Here is a 16804-nt window from a genome sequence, read left to right as displayed (position 1 = left end):
GAGATAACTCTAGATCTAAAGTCGCAACGAAAATAAAAACAGAACTCTTCAAATGTACAGCGCCATGACTCTAACCATCTTTGAAATGTTTTTTATTTTTTTTATTTGATGAATTGAAGTACGCGAGCAGGTAACTCATTTCCAATCTTTTGATGAAATTTTAAACTTGAAATAGTCGAAGTGTTCAGGAAGCGTTTTAAACTTTTATTCAATGAAACGCACGTACCTCAAGGATTTACTCTGATTTAGGCCTGACTAAAAGATGCCACCACAGGAGTTTGACGTTCTGTCAATAATATGTAGTAAACATATATTTTTAATATATATTATTGACTAATATATATTTAAAATATATTTTTACCATACATTATTGACAGAACGTCAAACTCCCGTGATCCCACAAACAGAAATGCAAGACTGTTCCTCAGATGCAGGACTAGGACCTGTTCTAATCCCTATTGAGATTCCTCCTCTAGACTCTTTTATATTTGGACGTTTGATAGATGTCTCTCGTCGGACGAGAGATATCTATCTATCAAACGTCCAAATATAAAAGAGTTTATATTTGGACATTTGATAGATGTCTCTCGTCGGACGAGAGATATCTATCTATCAAACGTCCAAATATAAAAGAGTCTAGAGGAGGAATCTCAATAGGGATTAGGACCTATTCCACAAACGTATGTATACAGGAGTGTCCCGACCTGTTGAAAGTACTAATTGTCGATTCGTCTGTCTCTTTACATTACTAAACACCATGCGAGACGCCTATGAACCGGGAATAAAAACCATTTTTCTCAACAAAAACTTATCTTATCTAGTGAAATGAAACACAAATGTAATGCTTAAGAACTTTCAAGATATTTAATTCTTGCATTAAGGTCGGAAGATTAAGAAGAAATGTCGTAAATTTTCATTACAACATGACATTTCATGTAATAACCGCCCGCTTCAGAAAGTAAGACAGAACCCTCGCACCCAGAAGCTTTACCAATTAAAAGACTGCGCTGGCGGATATCAAAGGAAAACCGGTGTCATATCAAAAAAGTATCCCCCATCAAAAAAGTATCCGGATACTTTTTCTGCCCATCAAAAAAGTATCCACCCTATCAAAAAAGTATCCCCCCATTGTCTGTTTATGCTTTCCAAATAAAGATTGGTAATGTTAAGAAAATAAACAGAAAATCAGCAGTATATGCCTATATAGGTGACAAAGTGACTGTACAGGTAGTAAATTACACCTGGTCTACCTGTATTACATAACAGCACAGTGGGGGGGGGGGGGGGGGGGGGGGGGGGGGGGGGGGTCACACCTGACACTGATACAGGTAGAGGGCACCTATAAAATTACCTGTGTGTATATATATATATATATAGCTACCACATCATCACAACAGTGAGAATAAGCATCAATCCAAAACCAAACTATGAGATAAAATTTGTTTTGAAATGTAACTATCTAATTATACTTTTTAGTGTACAGATATAACATGAAACTTGCATTTTATGTATACACAATTAAATAAGCGACAGCTGTGTATACTAACTGCATGCACTATAGTCATATAAGTGTAATTAAATACATGTATATAGTAAGGAAATAATAATGATTATAGAGAATAGATAATATCTAAAAACTAATGTTAGAAATGCTTTAACTAATTTTATGTGATCAACAAAATAATACACAATTAAATTAAATACAATCAGAAACTTTTTTAATATCATGGTATATTATGCTGATATATATGTTCCAATATGAGTTCCAATATGATTCGATCATTAAAATAATTAGAGTTGGTGTTCGGGGAAGACCCCAATATAATGAAGCATTATGAACATGCCTGCAGATATAAATGTTATTGCAAATTGGAAACCTAATATTTTCCAATAAATAAATGGTGTATACAATGTGATGTATATATTTTTTTATGATCAATTTGTTTGTTAAAGTGTCTGCATTGATCAAGATAAAATACATTATACAATACCATGATCAATAATTGACATTAATTTGTAATTATACACATGTAGAAGAAAGGATATAATTATCAGGGATTATCTCAGGGCTATACATGTAGCTAGCATTGTTTTTATCAATACCACACAACAATTAATACAATAGGTGGGGACCTGTTTTAGCATTTTATGGATGCAGACACAGAGGCAGACAGAAGATATTGGATGGGGTTGAACATTAATTGAGCTGCCAATATATGAGTTTTGAAAAATTACCTGTACAAATTTTTATAACATCATTCAGGGTTTTTTGTGTTTGATATGCGTCAACATCCGACTATCTACTATAATATATAAATGAATTTGAAAATCAATTATAATCAATCATTATCTTTTTTTCAATGAAATCATCTTTAAACTAAAATACTACTGTATGTACATGCATGTATGGTGCTCATAAAATATCTTAGGGAGATTACAAAGTAAATATCTTTAAATCCAATTATGGAATGCATATATCACAATTTACGTGTACAAATAATATTTAAGAGTTCAAAATGAATTTTGGCAGTAAATCAACCACTGCAACAATCATACAGTGAAATGCGTACTTATATGCATTAAAACTAATTAGGTAAAAAATTTAATGTGGGTGTGGTCTACAAATTCATTTCACATTTCCACAGTGTTATTTAGTAATATTGTGAATGGACTTCTGTAGGTATGTTTTCATCTAAACCTGCATAGATCAAAAACATGTTTATCTTTCAATCTGAATGATTTTCACACCATCAAACATTTCACCCCGCTATGGACCATATAGCTTTAAGATTTGGAAAGCATATATACATATATATACATCAATAATTCAATCCTCAATATGTTTTAACTGGAATTTTACAAACAGGGAGGATAAATAAGTGTGTTATCTTGGGGGGATACATATCTGATGTCCATGCATGCATAGAAAAATTATCTAGGGGAGATAAGTGTAATATCAAAGGGGGATACATATTTGATGGCTATCGAGAAAATATCTAGATAGAAATTAGTGAATATCTAGGGTGGATACATATTTGATGGCCATCGAAAAAGTATCTAGGGGGAGATTAGTGTGATATCTAGGGGGGATACATATTTGATGGCTATCGAAAAAGTATCTAGGGGGAGATAAGTCTAATATCTAGGGGGGATACATATTTGATGGCCATCGAAAAAGTATCTAGGGGGAGATAAGTCTAATATATAGGGGGGATACATATTTGATGGCCATCGAAAAAGTATCTAGGGGGAGATTAGTGTGATATCTAGGGGGGATACATATTTGATGGCTATCGAAAAAGTATCTAGGGGGAGATAAGTCTAATGAATATCTAGGGGGGATACATATTTGATGGCCATTGAAAAAGTATCTAGGGGGAGATTAGTGTGATATCTAAGGGGGATACATATTTGATGGCCATAGAAAAAGTATCTAGGGGGAGATAAGTCTAATATCTAGGGGGGATACATATTTGATGGCCATCGAAAAAGTATCTAGGGGGAGATTAGTGTGATATCTAGGGGGGATACATATTTGATGGCCATAGAAAAAGTATCTAGGAGATTAGTGTAATATCTAGGGGGGATACATATTTGATGGCCATCGAAAAAGTATCTAGGGGGAGATTAGTGTGATATCTAAGGGGGATACATATTTGATGGCCATAGAAAAAGTATCTAGGGGGAGATAAGTCTAATATCTAGGGGGGATACATATTTGATGGCCATCGAAAAAGTATCTAGGGGGAGATTACTGTGATATCTAGGGGGGATACATATTTGATGGCCATCGAAAAAGTATCTAGGGGGAGATAAGTCTAATATCTAGGGGGGATACATATTTGATGGCCATCGTAAAAGTATCTATGGGGAGAGTATAGTCTAATATCTAGGGGGGATACATATTTGATGGCCATCGAAAAAGTATCTAGGGGGGATTAGTATGATATCAAGGGGGGATACATATATGATGGCCATCGTAAAAGTATCTATGGGGAGAGTATAGTCTAATATCTAGGGGGGATACATATTTGATAGCCATTGAAAAAGTATCTAGGGGGAGATTAGTATTATATCTAGGGGGGATACATATTTGATGGCCATCGAAAAAGTATCTAGGGGGAGATTAGTGTGATATCTAAGGGGGATACATATTTGATGGCCATCGAAAAAGTATCTAGGGGGAGATTAGTATGATATCTAGAGGGAATACATATTAAATATTAACTAATCTCCCCCTAGATACTTTTTCGATGGCCATCAAATATGTATCCCCCTTGATATTAGACTTATCTCCCCCTAGATACTTTTTCTATGGCCATCAAATATGTATCCCCCCTAGATATTAGACTTATCTCCCCCTAGATACTTTTTCTATGGCCATCAAATATGTATCCCCCTTAGATATCACACTAATCTCCCCCTAGATACTTTTTCGATGGCCATCAAATATGTATCCCCCCTAGATATTACACTAATCTCCTAGATACTTTTTCAATGGCCATCAAATATGTACCCCCCCTAGATATTAGACTTATCTCATTCTATATACACACTGTACTTCTTTTATGGCCATCAAATATGTATCCCCCCTAGATATCATACTAATCTCCCCCTAGATACTTTTTCGATGGCCATCAAATATGTATCCCCCCTAGATATTAGACTATACTCTCCCCATAGATACTTTTACGATGGCCATCATATATGTATCCCCCCTTGATATCATACTAATCTCCCCCTAGATACATTTTTTGGTGGCCATCAAATATGTATCCCCCCTTGAATTTAGACTAATCTCCCCCTGGATACTTTTTCGATGGCTATCAAATATGTATCCCCCCTAGATATTAGACTATACTCTCCCCATAGATACTTTAACGATGGCCATCAAATATGTATCCCCCCTAGATATTAGACTCATCTCCCCCCTAGATACTTTTTCTATGGCCATCAAATATGTATCCCCCCTAGTTATTAAAGAAATCTGATTCTATATACACACTGTACTTCTTCTATGGCTATCAAATATGTATCCCCCCTAGATATCATACTAATTACCTCCTAGATACTTTTTCGATTGCCATCAAATATGTATCCCCCCTAGATATTAGACTCATCTCCCCCTTGATACTTTTTCTATGGTCATCAAATATACATTACGTACCCCTTGATAGTAGACTTCTCTCCATAGATACTTTTTCTATGGCTATACAAATATGTATTAATTCCTTCTAGATATGACACTTAAATCTCCCCTAGATACTTTTTTGATGACCATGAAATATGTATCCCCCTAATCCCACATTTTGATAATACAAGTATCTCCCCCAAATACTTTCTTTTGGTCATGTATTTAAATATATATTTATTTCAATCTATAGATATTTTATCAATTAATTTTCCCTCTGATGGACATTATAATTATAACTGTACTGTACCTCCCCATCATGATATATTGTATAATTTTTGTCCACACGCACATCCTTTTAATATAAGTATCTCCCTGAGATGTTTTCAACAAAACTGTAGATTTATTTCCAGATTCATGCAACTATATATATATATACCTGCATATATATAGTGTATATCCTAATATAAAGTTGAATTACAATTGACACACCATTTTACACTTATATTCACTCATAAAATGATTTACATTGTATTCATCAAATTAGTAAATATATTATCTGAAATAAATATGACAAGTTTTATTTTATTTTTTTTCCAGATCCAAAATCATGCAATCAAATATGTATCCCCCCTATGTATCAATTGGTACATATATAGACATATAAGCTTATAAATGTGTTTGTATCTATATAACCAAGGTCTTGATAATTGAATAATCATAATTTATATGAATTGAAAATATGTATGCAAGTAATGAGCTATATATATATATATCGTTTTAAACATATGGTTGCATGAAAACATAAATAAATTGTATCAATTTGCAAGCACAATAAAATCATGGGATGATGTACCTGTACAGGTAAACATTTGGTAATACCACTGTGTACAGGTGACTATCTGACAGTGCCTATATATAGACACACCTGTACCTGTCCGTCCCACCACTAATTAGGTAGTTAGGTAATACCTGACCAGGTGTAATTAGTTACCTGGTACTTGTAAAGGGACTCCTGGTATATCTTTATGACCATTTGATTTACTGCCAACTAAAATTATAACAATCACTATTGATGTCATGGGGGGGATACTTTTTTGATAGGGGGGATACTTTTTTGATGGGCAAAAAAGTATCCCCGGATACTATTTTGATGGGCAAAAAAGTATCCGGATACTTTTTTGATGGGGGATACAAATTTGATATGACACCGGTGTCATATCAAATTTGTATCCCCATCAAAAAAGTATCCCCATATGACATCAATAGTGATTGTTTTAATTTTAGTTGGCAGTAAATCAAATGGTCATAAAGATATACCAGGAGTCCTTTTATACAGGTGCCAGGTAACTAATTACACCTGGTCAGATATTACCTAACTACCTAATTAAAGGTGGGAGGAACAGGTACAGGTGTGTATATATATAGGCACTGTCAGATAGTCACCTGTACACAGTGGTATTTAATGTTTACCTGTACAGGTATATCATCCCATGATTTTATTGTGCTTGCAAATGGAGACAATTTATTTATGTTTTCTAACATATGTTTAAAACTATATATATACTAGTACTGTGCACAAACACAAAAGCGCTCATAACATATTAGTCCACTAAACCTGTCTATATTATTAGATTTTTTTAATTATTTTTTTTTTGCCGACTGCATATTAGGTAAAACAAAAAACAAAATAAAATTAAAAAAGCCAAATAATATAGGCAGGTTTAGCAGACTAGTAATGTATATGTCCAAAACCCCAAATTATTTATCTGTGTCATCTATGCATACATGCATGCACCATCGTAGTGTCAAAATAATTAGAGAATACATGGTCAGTGTCTTACAAAACAAGGAGGTAGGGCATTAGAATTGTACCTGCTGCCCCTATTGCATGATCGTAAAAGGCGACTAAATTTAGGATCTTATCTTTTCTTTCTTCCTAAATTACTTTAATTCTTCCTAATGTCTCCCTTGACATCACCTCACTTTTGGCCTTTGGTTGAGCGCTCGCCTCTGTGAGGAAGGCTCTGGGTTCTGTCCCCTGGCTGAAACACACCAAAGTCTATAAAAGTGGTAGTTTCTGCTCCTGCTTGTCGCTCAGCATACAGGGAGTGGGACGACTGGTTCACCCGTTGTCAGTATAATGTGACCGGGTGGAGTGTGTTGCTTGGTGTCTTCGGCGGCATGCTTCAGTGATATAGCACTATAAAAAGGGCAAAAGTTCCACTATACAAGACGACACAACATTAATAAACTGTAGTCTCCCAAAACATGCACCTCCCACAACATACACACAACACATCGCATACATGGGAGGCCGTCCTTACATGACCATAGCTGTTAATAGGACTTTAATTAATCAAACAAACAAACAAACAAACAAACAAAACAAGGTTTATTTTGGTGCAAGATTTAATTAGGAAAGTTGAGATGACGAGGCAAAATCTTGGCTTTTCTTGTTGAGCACCAATCCAAAATAAACCTTGTAAAAAAGACCACTATGGCATTCAAAACGAAAGCAAAAAAAAAAAAAAAAAAAAATGCATTTCTGTTTGCCTTTAGTAATGTAAAAAAACAGCCCTGTATTTGCATAATCATTTAGTTACCCAAATGCATAATTCTGTGAAATGAAAACACATAAAGAGTTAATAATGATTAACATTTTTATCAATGACAAATTACACCTTACGTATACTGATAACATTAATTACTCAAAAGGAGGTCACCTCTCAATCTTGGCCTCAAGTCAAAGTCACCTTTCATATCTTAGCCGCAAAACCACAAGATTGTCACAGAGGTTACAAGAACAAGCTTAAGGTTGACAATGAGATCGCCATACTCCCAATTTTGCAGCATCAAAAATAAAAAAATAAAAAATGATCAAAGTATACAAATCTTTGTTTAATTAATCCATAAGATAAAGTATACAAATCTTAGTTTAATCTATTCAAAAAGAAGTGTAGAAAACTTTGTTTTATTCAATAAGATGAATAGTAAACATAAAATTTGATCTTTTTAAACGGTTCAAGATTATAAAGATGTGTATATTATATAGCTACATCAATTGAAAACAGCATTTCGTTTCAGTATACATATATACTTATAATTAGATTGATTGAGCTCTTAGGGCGAGATAATTATGTACATGAAAATAAGTTTGACAGTTCATTCAAACTATTTTGCCCTCTGAAATTCACTCCCAAGATTCTGGAAACAGCAATTTGATTGGCCAATTCGAAGGGTCACCAGAAATTGACCTCTAATAGAGTGTTGTCAGATCAAAAGGAAAGATAGTAGGTATATTTGTATCTGTATTTTAATCAGATTGCAATTTAACCAAACATAAATTAAAGCATTCTTTGTTTTTCATTTCAGGAGAATCCAGTAGGATGTCTCGATTTGACGTAGAGAAATTTAGCCATGCTCCTGACCCTGACCTGATTTGTTGTATATGCCAGTGTGTGCTGGACTCCCCAATGGAGAGTCCCTGTAGACATGTGTTCTGTAAGATCTGTATAGAAACCTGGCTAAACAATCATCACAACTGTCCCACCTGTCGCCGCAGTCTCAGGGCCACACGTCTCAAACCAGTCCTGCCTCTTGTTCAGAACATGATTAATCGTCTTCAGATGTCCTGCGATTTCAGTGTGAATGGCTGCAAGGAAATTCTCACCCTGGAACAGTATGATAGCCATTTAAAGATCTGTGACTATGAGAAATTAAAATGCCGTTTCAGTAAGTGTGGTATTGAAGTCCTGCGGAAAGATTTGAGTGAACATGAAGAGGATCTTTGTGAATATCGGGAGAAGAGATGCAACAAACAGTGCCGACTTATGATACCAATCTCTGTGTTTGATAGCCATGATTGTTTTAAACAACTCCAGAAATTTGCAACTGGTAAGTATTTTTTTAGTCCATATAACATTAGGGAAAACTTCATTCTAGAATTTGTTTCGAAAAGGAAAAAAATTATTTGTTTTCGTGGGCCTGAAGTGAGGAGTCAATTTGGCTAGATTTCTTCTCAGAATGTTACGTTCTTTTGAATAGATATCGTGTATTATATATGTATATATCAACTTGATATGCTTTCAATTTTCTTTTGAATATGACTGTTTCATGAAAATGAAATCCATAACTTCAATACATGACTCTGTTGTATGAGGTTCTAAGCTTTCATGAAAATGGAATCCATAACTTCAATACATGACTGTTGTATGAGGTTCTAAGCCAGAGTAGTTTGTTATGACTGATTTAAAACAAGCGATCAATACAGGCCCTCTGGGCCTCTTGCTTGTTTCTCCAAATCTGAGCTGTTTATAAACTGGTTAAACACTATATGCTTACATTTGCGTTATTGGACTTATTTTCTTTTCTTCTTAACTACAGAAAGTACGGCACTTGTGGAAACTCTGAAAAAGAGTGTTAAAGAATTGACAGAATTGACCAAGACAATGAAGAAAAACTTGGAAGATCTCTCCAGAGAACTACAGCAGCGGCGACATCGTTCTCCATATTCCTCTCCATCTTACTCCCCATACTCTTTCAGCAGTAGTGGTGATGAATCGGATTTGTCTAACTTTATACTGGAGGATTACAGCAATGAAAGGTTTGATGACGCACATAACACCAATATTCCTCCTGGTACTGTGTACGTGGACCAGCGTAACGTCAGGTGGCGCTCTGCATTCTCTCATAGAAATGGAACTGACCTCACACAGTCTAGAAATAGAACAGACAACAATAATGATGTAAATACCGGTACTCAGAGTCAAACCACTAGCCAGCCAAACTCGACTGATGTGAATGGTAACCAAGTATCAAGTACAGCAGTTAGTGGAGACACAGCTGCTACACCCAGCACTAACACACGCTCTCGTAATCACATATGGCATTCTGATGTCAGTGTTTTGTCATCTTCATCTTCTTCATCTTCATCTTCGTCCGATGATGATGTGGATCGAGACTTTGGTATAGAAGAGGACAGGAACCATGAAAACAGTAGTCGGTATACTTATTCTTCTACACCAATAAATTCTCCAAATAGGTCGGTCAGAAGTCGATCAAATAGTGGGTCGACTGTTAGACACCATAGAATACACAACAGTATGACCAACTCACGAGATCAAACTATGTCAGACATCTACTCGGAGGATGAGAGTGATAGAACATACAGTTCAGCCAGTAGTTCTGACCAAAGGAGGACTCACCATCTCTCTGACTACTCCAGCGATCAACTCCTCAACCCGACGCGCTATTCTGTAGCTAGAAATACTACAAGAAACCATAGGACTGAATCCTCTACGCACAACTCTAGCATGAATCAGTCTTCATTATATCAAACAGATCCTAACTCTACATGTGGTAAGGACCATTCAGATCAACAGCATTCCGTCATTGATGATTCATCTCAAACAGATGACTCTAAATGGGAGGGAAATTCAATTTGGGCTACGACTACATGTAATGAAGAATCTAGGCAATCCTCGTACATCAAAACTGAGCCGCCTTCCACTAGTTATACGAAAAGAACAGACCAATTTGACAGAAATACAAAAAGCGCAGATAGATCACACATCAAAGAAGAAAGTGACCAGGATGATGTCATAGTGGTCAGCATGGAAAAAGGACCTCGTCCATCAGCTTCATCAGCTTCTGGTGGAAGGTCATCACAAAATACGGATAACCCAGAAAGCACACAAAACAATATCACAGGAAACAAAAAAGTTGAAAGAGATGTAGAAACCAGAAACATTGAAATGCCCCCAGGTTCATCGGTCACATGGCCAAAGAAGCGTAAATATGTACATAACAGCAGTACTTCTAGTCAAGACCAGCCTCCAAGTAAAATGTTAATGACTTCATCTAGTTATGATAGTAAATCCAGTGCTTCAGGTAGTGTTGATGTAGCAGATACAGCCCAGGACTCAGGGTCACACGGAGAGACTAGAGTATCTGTCATCACATCCTCTCACATTGGGGGAGAGTCCACTGTAGTCATATCTAGTATGGATTCATGTTTCTCTTCTTCACAGTCAGCCAAGAAAAATTGTGTCACACAGCTGTCCAACCCTGAATTTAGTCGGGCAGAGTGTGTTGGAACTGAGTTTCCATCAGGCAATGATGGGCCTGAAAAGACATTATTTGGAAACGAAGAAATAGATCCTGACCTGACCTTTGGCCTACGTGGATATAATTCCGATACAGACGATACGTGGGAGCCGCAGGAGAGTGATGGTGACTATGAGATGACACCAGGTTCAGATACCAGCGGTACCTGGCAAATCACCACTCCCTCACATCAGCTAGGGACTGCAAGTAATGGCCGCTCCCAATCAGAAAGTGATGATACTTGGGAGCCAAGAATCCAAAGAGACAACGACAGTCTTTCAGATGATGACGATTCATATCTATCTGACCTTGACATTGACACAGATAGTAGCTATGAAGTGAGAATTCCTATGTCTGTTGCCCAGCTTTTAGATAAGTATGCCTCAGAGGACCATGGATCTGATGACAGCTGGACACCTCATTAAGGAATGATGACAGCTGGACAGCCCTTTAAGGACTGATGACAGCTGGACATCCCATTAAGGACTGATGACAGATGGACACTCCATTAAGGACTGATGACAGCTGGACAGCCCATTAAGGACTGATGACAGCTGGACATCCCATTAAGGACTAATGACAGCTGGACACCCCATTAAGGACTGATGACAGATGGACACTCCATTAATTACTGATGACAGCTGGACACCCCATTAATTACTGATGACAGATGGACACTCCATTAAGGACTGATGACAGCTGGACACTCCATTAAAGTGAATAGTCGGGCAAAGAAAACCAGTCTAAATGCGTTCATTGGCCTTCCAAAAGTTCTCACATATTAATACAACGGCCAAGTTCTGCTTACGTTTCCCAGTTCTGACCATTTAAGTAAAGGAAAGTTGAAAGCATTGAAAGCGAGGCTGCGTGGAAGTGTAACCACGGACATAGTCAGCCGGGAGGACGTTTTAGGATTACTTTACTTTAAATTAATTTCTTCGTACGCAGACAGATTTTGGCTAGAGATTTTTATTTTTCTATTTCATAAGAAATTATACTGGATACATTCACACCATTTTTACCGACTTTAGCCATCCTTGCCCGACTGTTCACTTTAAGGACTGATGACAGCTGGACGCCTCATTAAGTATTGATGACAGCTGGACACCCCATTAAGGACTGATGACAGCTGGACACCCCTTTAAGGACTGATGACAGCTGGACATCCCATTAAGGACTGATGACAGATGGACACTCCATTAAGGACTGATGACAGATGGACACTCCATTAAGGACTGATGACAGATGGACACCCCATTAAGGACTGATGACAGATGGACACCCCATTAAGGACTGAAGACAGATGGACACTTCTTATGACTGATGACAACTGGACACCCCATTGAGGATTGATGACAGCTGGACACTCCATTAAGGACTGATGACAATTGGACACTTCATTACAGTCTGATGACAACTGGACACTACATTAAGGATTGATGACAGCTGGACACTCCATTAAGGACTGAAGACAGATGGACACTTCTTATGACTGATGACAACTGGACACCCCATTGAGGATTGATGACAGCTGGACACTCCATTAAGGACTGATGACAATTGGACACTTCATTACAGTCTGATGACAACTGGACACTACATTAAGGATTGATGACAGCTGGACACTCCATTAAGGACTGAAGACAGTTGGACACTTCATTACAGTCTGATGACAACTGGACACTCCATTAAGGATTGATGACAGCTGGACACCCCATTAAGGACTGATGACAGATGGACACTCCATTAAGGACTGAAGACAGATGGACACTTCTTATGACTGATGACAACTGGACACCCCATTGAGGATTGATGACAGCTGGACACTCCATTAAGGACTGATGACAATTGGACACTTCATTACAGTCTGATGACAACTGGACACTACATTAAGGATTGATGACAGCTGGACACTCCATTAAGGACTGATGACAGTTGGACACTTCATTACAGTCTGATGACAACTGGACACTCCATTAAGGATTGATGACAGCTGGACACCCCATTAAGGACTGATGACAGCTGGACACCATTAAGGACTGATGATAACTGGACACTCCATTAAGAACAAAATAGATTTCCTTTAACATCAAAATGACTTCCTGTGTCCTTTTTTTTTTCAAAGCAAAATAAATCATATCATCAGTCAAATATAATAGGTTGACATGTGTTAGAACCTTGTTTTAGTCTCACCATAGCAATGCTACATAAAGTATCAGGCCAAATAGCAATTCATACTACAGTAAAACACGCTTATAACGATATCATAACGTAATATTCATTCCCCAGCAGCGTTATTATATCGCTATTGTTATATAACAAACTTTACTTATAACGAAGTAATATTGTTAATCCCCTGAGGTTTGCTATAAACATGTTTAACTGTATATAACCATTCATTTTTGGGTGTTAAAAATTCCAGATTGATGTTCTATTTTGAGAAAATTATTGAATTTTCACAAATTAAGAATTTGTAATCTGGTGATAAAGAGTACACATTTGATTTAATCCTTTTTCACAGATTAAAGTTTAAGCCTACTGTCGTCATGCATGGTCCGTTGTCGTGCTCCATCCACTGTCCGCTGTGTTATTCAAATGCCTTCTTAATAACCGAAAAGCCCATGGTACTGACATTTGGCCCGTAGCATGCTGGGATGAAGAGTTGCCAAGTTTGTTCAAACGAATGACTTTGACCTTCATTCAAGTTCACAGCTATCAAATATAGCAAAAACTTACAAAAACTGGAGAATTTATGGTATGTACTAATCATCTGATTGTAAGTTGAAGAAAAATGAAACATTTTCAGTTTATTTGATTTCTTTTGTATTGATGCCAAGTTGTTTTGCCCGAATGGATACTTTGACTGTGTTTTGTCAATAGTCGGATGACTGTTTAGGCCTCTTGTTGCAATCTAAAGATTGTCCTGTGAAAATAAGCTTTTTCCACAAAAACTACTGCCTATACAATAATATTATACAGATACAGTTCCCATGTATTCTAGATACTATAGATTTCCTAATTTTGACGATTTGTAGCTGTTGTGTAGATCAATAGGAACAGAGGTCATGTAAATACAACTGTATGAAGTGTATTATTTATTTTCACATGTTAAACCAATGTGTTAAAATGAAATGAAATGGAATGTGAATAAGAATTTTTACTGAAATAACAAAAAATTGTCTTCTTAGTCACTTTATTTGAAAAGTTATTAAATTTCAGTGACAGCACTAATTCTTTTGAATTTTTTGTTTGTTTCAAAGTTGTTTATACATGTATATCACATTCCTCCCAAAAGACCAAAAGACATGCATTTACTACAGGGGGTGACTGAAGTTGATATAACTTTGTGCTGTATGATATACATGGAACTTTGATGTGCTACATGGGATTTGAAATTTTATTTTTTGTTGGACAGTGGAACCTCCCTAAATGAATCATGCATAGTACATGAACATTAACAGAGGGTTTCATTTGGGGAATTGATTAACTTCGACCAGTTGGTATACGATTGGATGCAAGGACAATTGATCGACTGATGTTTTGCATTGATTAATTGGTAATGAAAACGAAATTAATGAAGACATTGAGTACGCAGAAATAATCAAAAAATAAATGACAGTTATGAGATGAGATATGATAGTGATTGTGTAGGGGAGTATGTTGACCTGCCACTACAGCCACATTAAGGTTTATATACAGTGGAACTCGGTTAATACGAACTGGAAGGGACCAAGATAAAACTTCCAGTTATCCGAGTGTTCGAATTAAACGAGTTCTCATGTCTACTGACGATCTCTTTACTTGGTATATATAGATAAGTGCCATGTCATAAAACGATATGAACAAGAGAGATGTCAAAATCGCCGTTGGTAGTTGCAAAATTACAACAATAAAACCGAGATATATATTTTGAAATGCCGTTCTACAGCAGATTTATGAAAAAGAAATTGGCATTTTCGGCAATCTCATTGTCCAAAACATCTCATTTCGATTTATAAGAAAATTTTATGCATGATATTTGTCATTCGGACCCAAAATTTACTTCGTATTTTCCAAGTTCTTCGAGTTTTTCTAATTCGAATTATCCGAGTTTTTTAAACAAAGATAAAAAGGGAATTCGGCCCGGACTGGTAAAGTACTTCGTATTAAGCTGAGTTTTCGAATCATCCAAGTTCGTATCAACCAAGTTCCAATGTATAACAAATAAGGATCCATTCTATACCTCATTTGATCAGTGTAATGAGCAAGTAACACTGTATTCTATATGGCTCAATTTGTTTCTTGTTTTGATCCTGTATTTTTGTGTTATATTGTTTATTTATGAGGGAAAAAAAGCACAATTAAAACAATAAAATTGACATGACTTTATTTTTAGCTTTTTAGGGTCCGGACGACCTATAGTCATCACGCTTCTTTTATCGTTGTGCGCCGTCCGCCAATCACTTGAACGACTTTTCTCAATAACTTAAATGCCCAAAGTACTGATATTGGGCCTTTTGCATGCTGATGTAGGGCTACCAAGTTTGTTCAAACTAATGACCTTAACCTTCATTCAAGGTCACAGGAGTCAAAAAAGCTAAAATCTTTAAGCACCTTCTAGTAAAGAGGCTTAGAGCTTGAAGCACTCTAGAATAAAGGGCTTTGCAAATGTATGACCTTGACCGCCATTGAAGGTCACAGGGGTAAAATGGGCAAAAATCTTTAAAGATGCTCCACTGTTGACAGATGGTATTTTTTCTTTATCAAAAACAGGAGCAGACAAATTAGTACTTTTCTTCAGTTACAAAAGTTACTTACTTTACACCATTACCAACATTGAAAATTTTTTACTTCAAAATAGAAATATAAAAAATAGTCAATTGCATCCCGAAAAATTCTGTAACACTTTGTCCTATATGGAATGAAGTACTGAGTGCGCATGCATCAAAAGCAATATAGATTATTTTACATTATTTTTTTGTGTTAATTAGACACATATATACATGATTGAACACCAATTGTTAAAAAGATGAATAGCGTCTTTAAACATTTCTTTGTGAAAAACTAAGAGGCCTAGAGACCTGAAAGTGGGCCTACACCATACTGGGATAAGGGACTACCAAATGTGTTCAAATTAAAGACTTTGTCTGTCATTCAAATTCACAGGGTCAAATAAGCTAAAATCTTTTAAAACAATTTCTTGTCAATAAATTAGAGGCATAAAGACCTGATATTGAACCTGTAGCATACTAGAATGAAAGGCTACCAAAGTTTTCCAAGTGAATGACTTTTATCTACTTTTATGGTCAAAGTCATCAAATATTTTGGAAACTTACAGCTTCAACCAATTAATTGCCATAATTGTTAGCCACTACTGTATACTGTGGCTACAGAGTTTTTTGTGCCAATATTCAGATGACCGTTAAAGACCGTTATCCACCTAGGGATAGACTTTTGTACCTTGATATCAAAGTCTTTGGCGGCCACCTAGGGATAGACTTTTGTACCTTGATATCAAAGTCTTTGGCGGCCACCTAGGGATAGACTTTTGTACCTTGATATCAGAGTCTTTAGCAGGCACCTAGG

General features: G+C 36.3%; 1 protein-coding gene across 2 annotated transcripts; it reads left to right on the top strand.

The window, feature by feature from the left end:
- Positions 1-27: 27 nt before the first annotated feature.
- Positions 28-15597, top strand: LOC138324029 (dentin sialophosphoprotein-like). Of its 2 annotated transcripts, XR_011208610.1 has the most exons (4): positions 28-130; positions 8507-9028; positions 9518-11955; positions 12299-15597. XR_011208610.1 is itself a non-coding variant. In XM_069269025.1 (3 exons), exons 2-3 carry the CDS (start codon positions 8521-8523, stop codon positions 11662-11664), a joined length of 2655 nt encoding a protein of 884 aa, XP_069125126.1. In that variant the 5' UTR covers positions 28-130; positions 8507-8520; the 3' UTR covers positions 11665-15597. The 2 variants fall into 2 exon arrangements, 1 of the variants encoding a protein (XP_069125126.1); XM_069269025.1 differs by having other exon boundaries at positions 9518-15597.
- Positions 15598-16804: the final 1207 nt, after the last annotated feature.

This window comes from Argopecten irradians, chromosome 5, assembly GCF_041381155.1.
Source record: "Argopecten irradians isolate NY chromosome 5, Ai_NY, whole genome shotgun sequence".
NCBI classification, from domain to species: Eukaryota; Metazoa; Mollusca; class Bivalvia; order Pectinida; family Pectinidae; genus Argopecten; species Argopecten irradians.
The sequence above is the reverse complement of the archived record's forward strand: the minus strand, read 5'-3'. Positions and strand labels throughout refer to the sequence as shown.

Excerpts from the sequence above, each read along its gene's own strand:
- LOC138324029 (XM_069269025.1), top strand. The coding sequence starts at position 8,521 with ATGTCTCGATTTGACGTAGAGAAATTTAGCCATGCTCCTGACCCTGAC. Across the intron at positions 9,029-9,517 it reads ACTCCAGAAATTTGCAACTG|AAAGTACGGCACTTGTGGAA; the intron begins GTAAGTATTTTT and ends TCTTAACTACAG.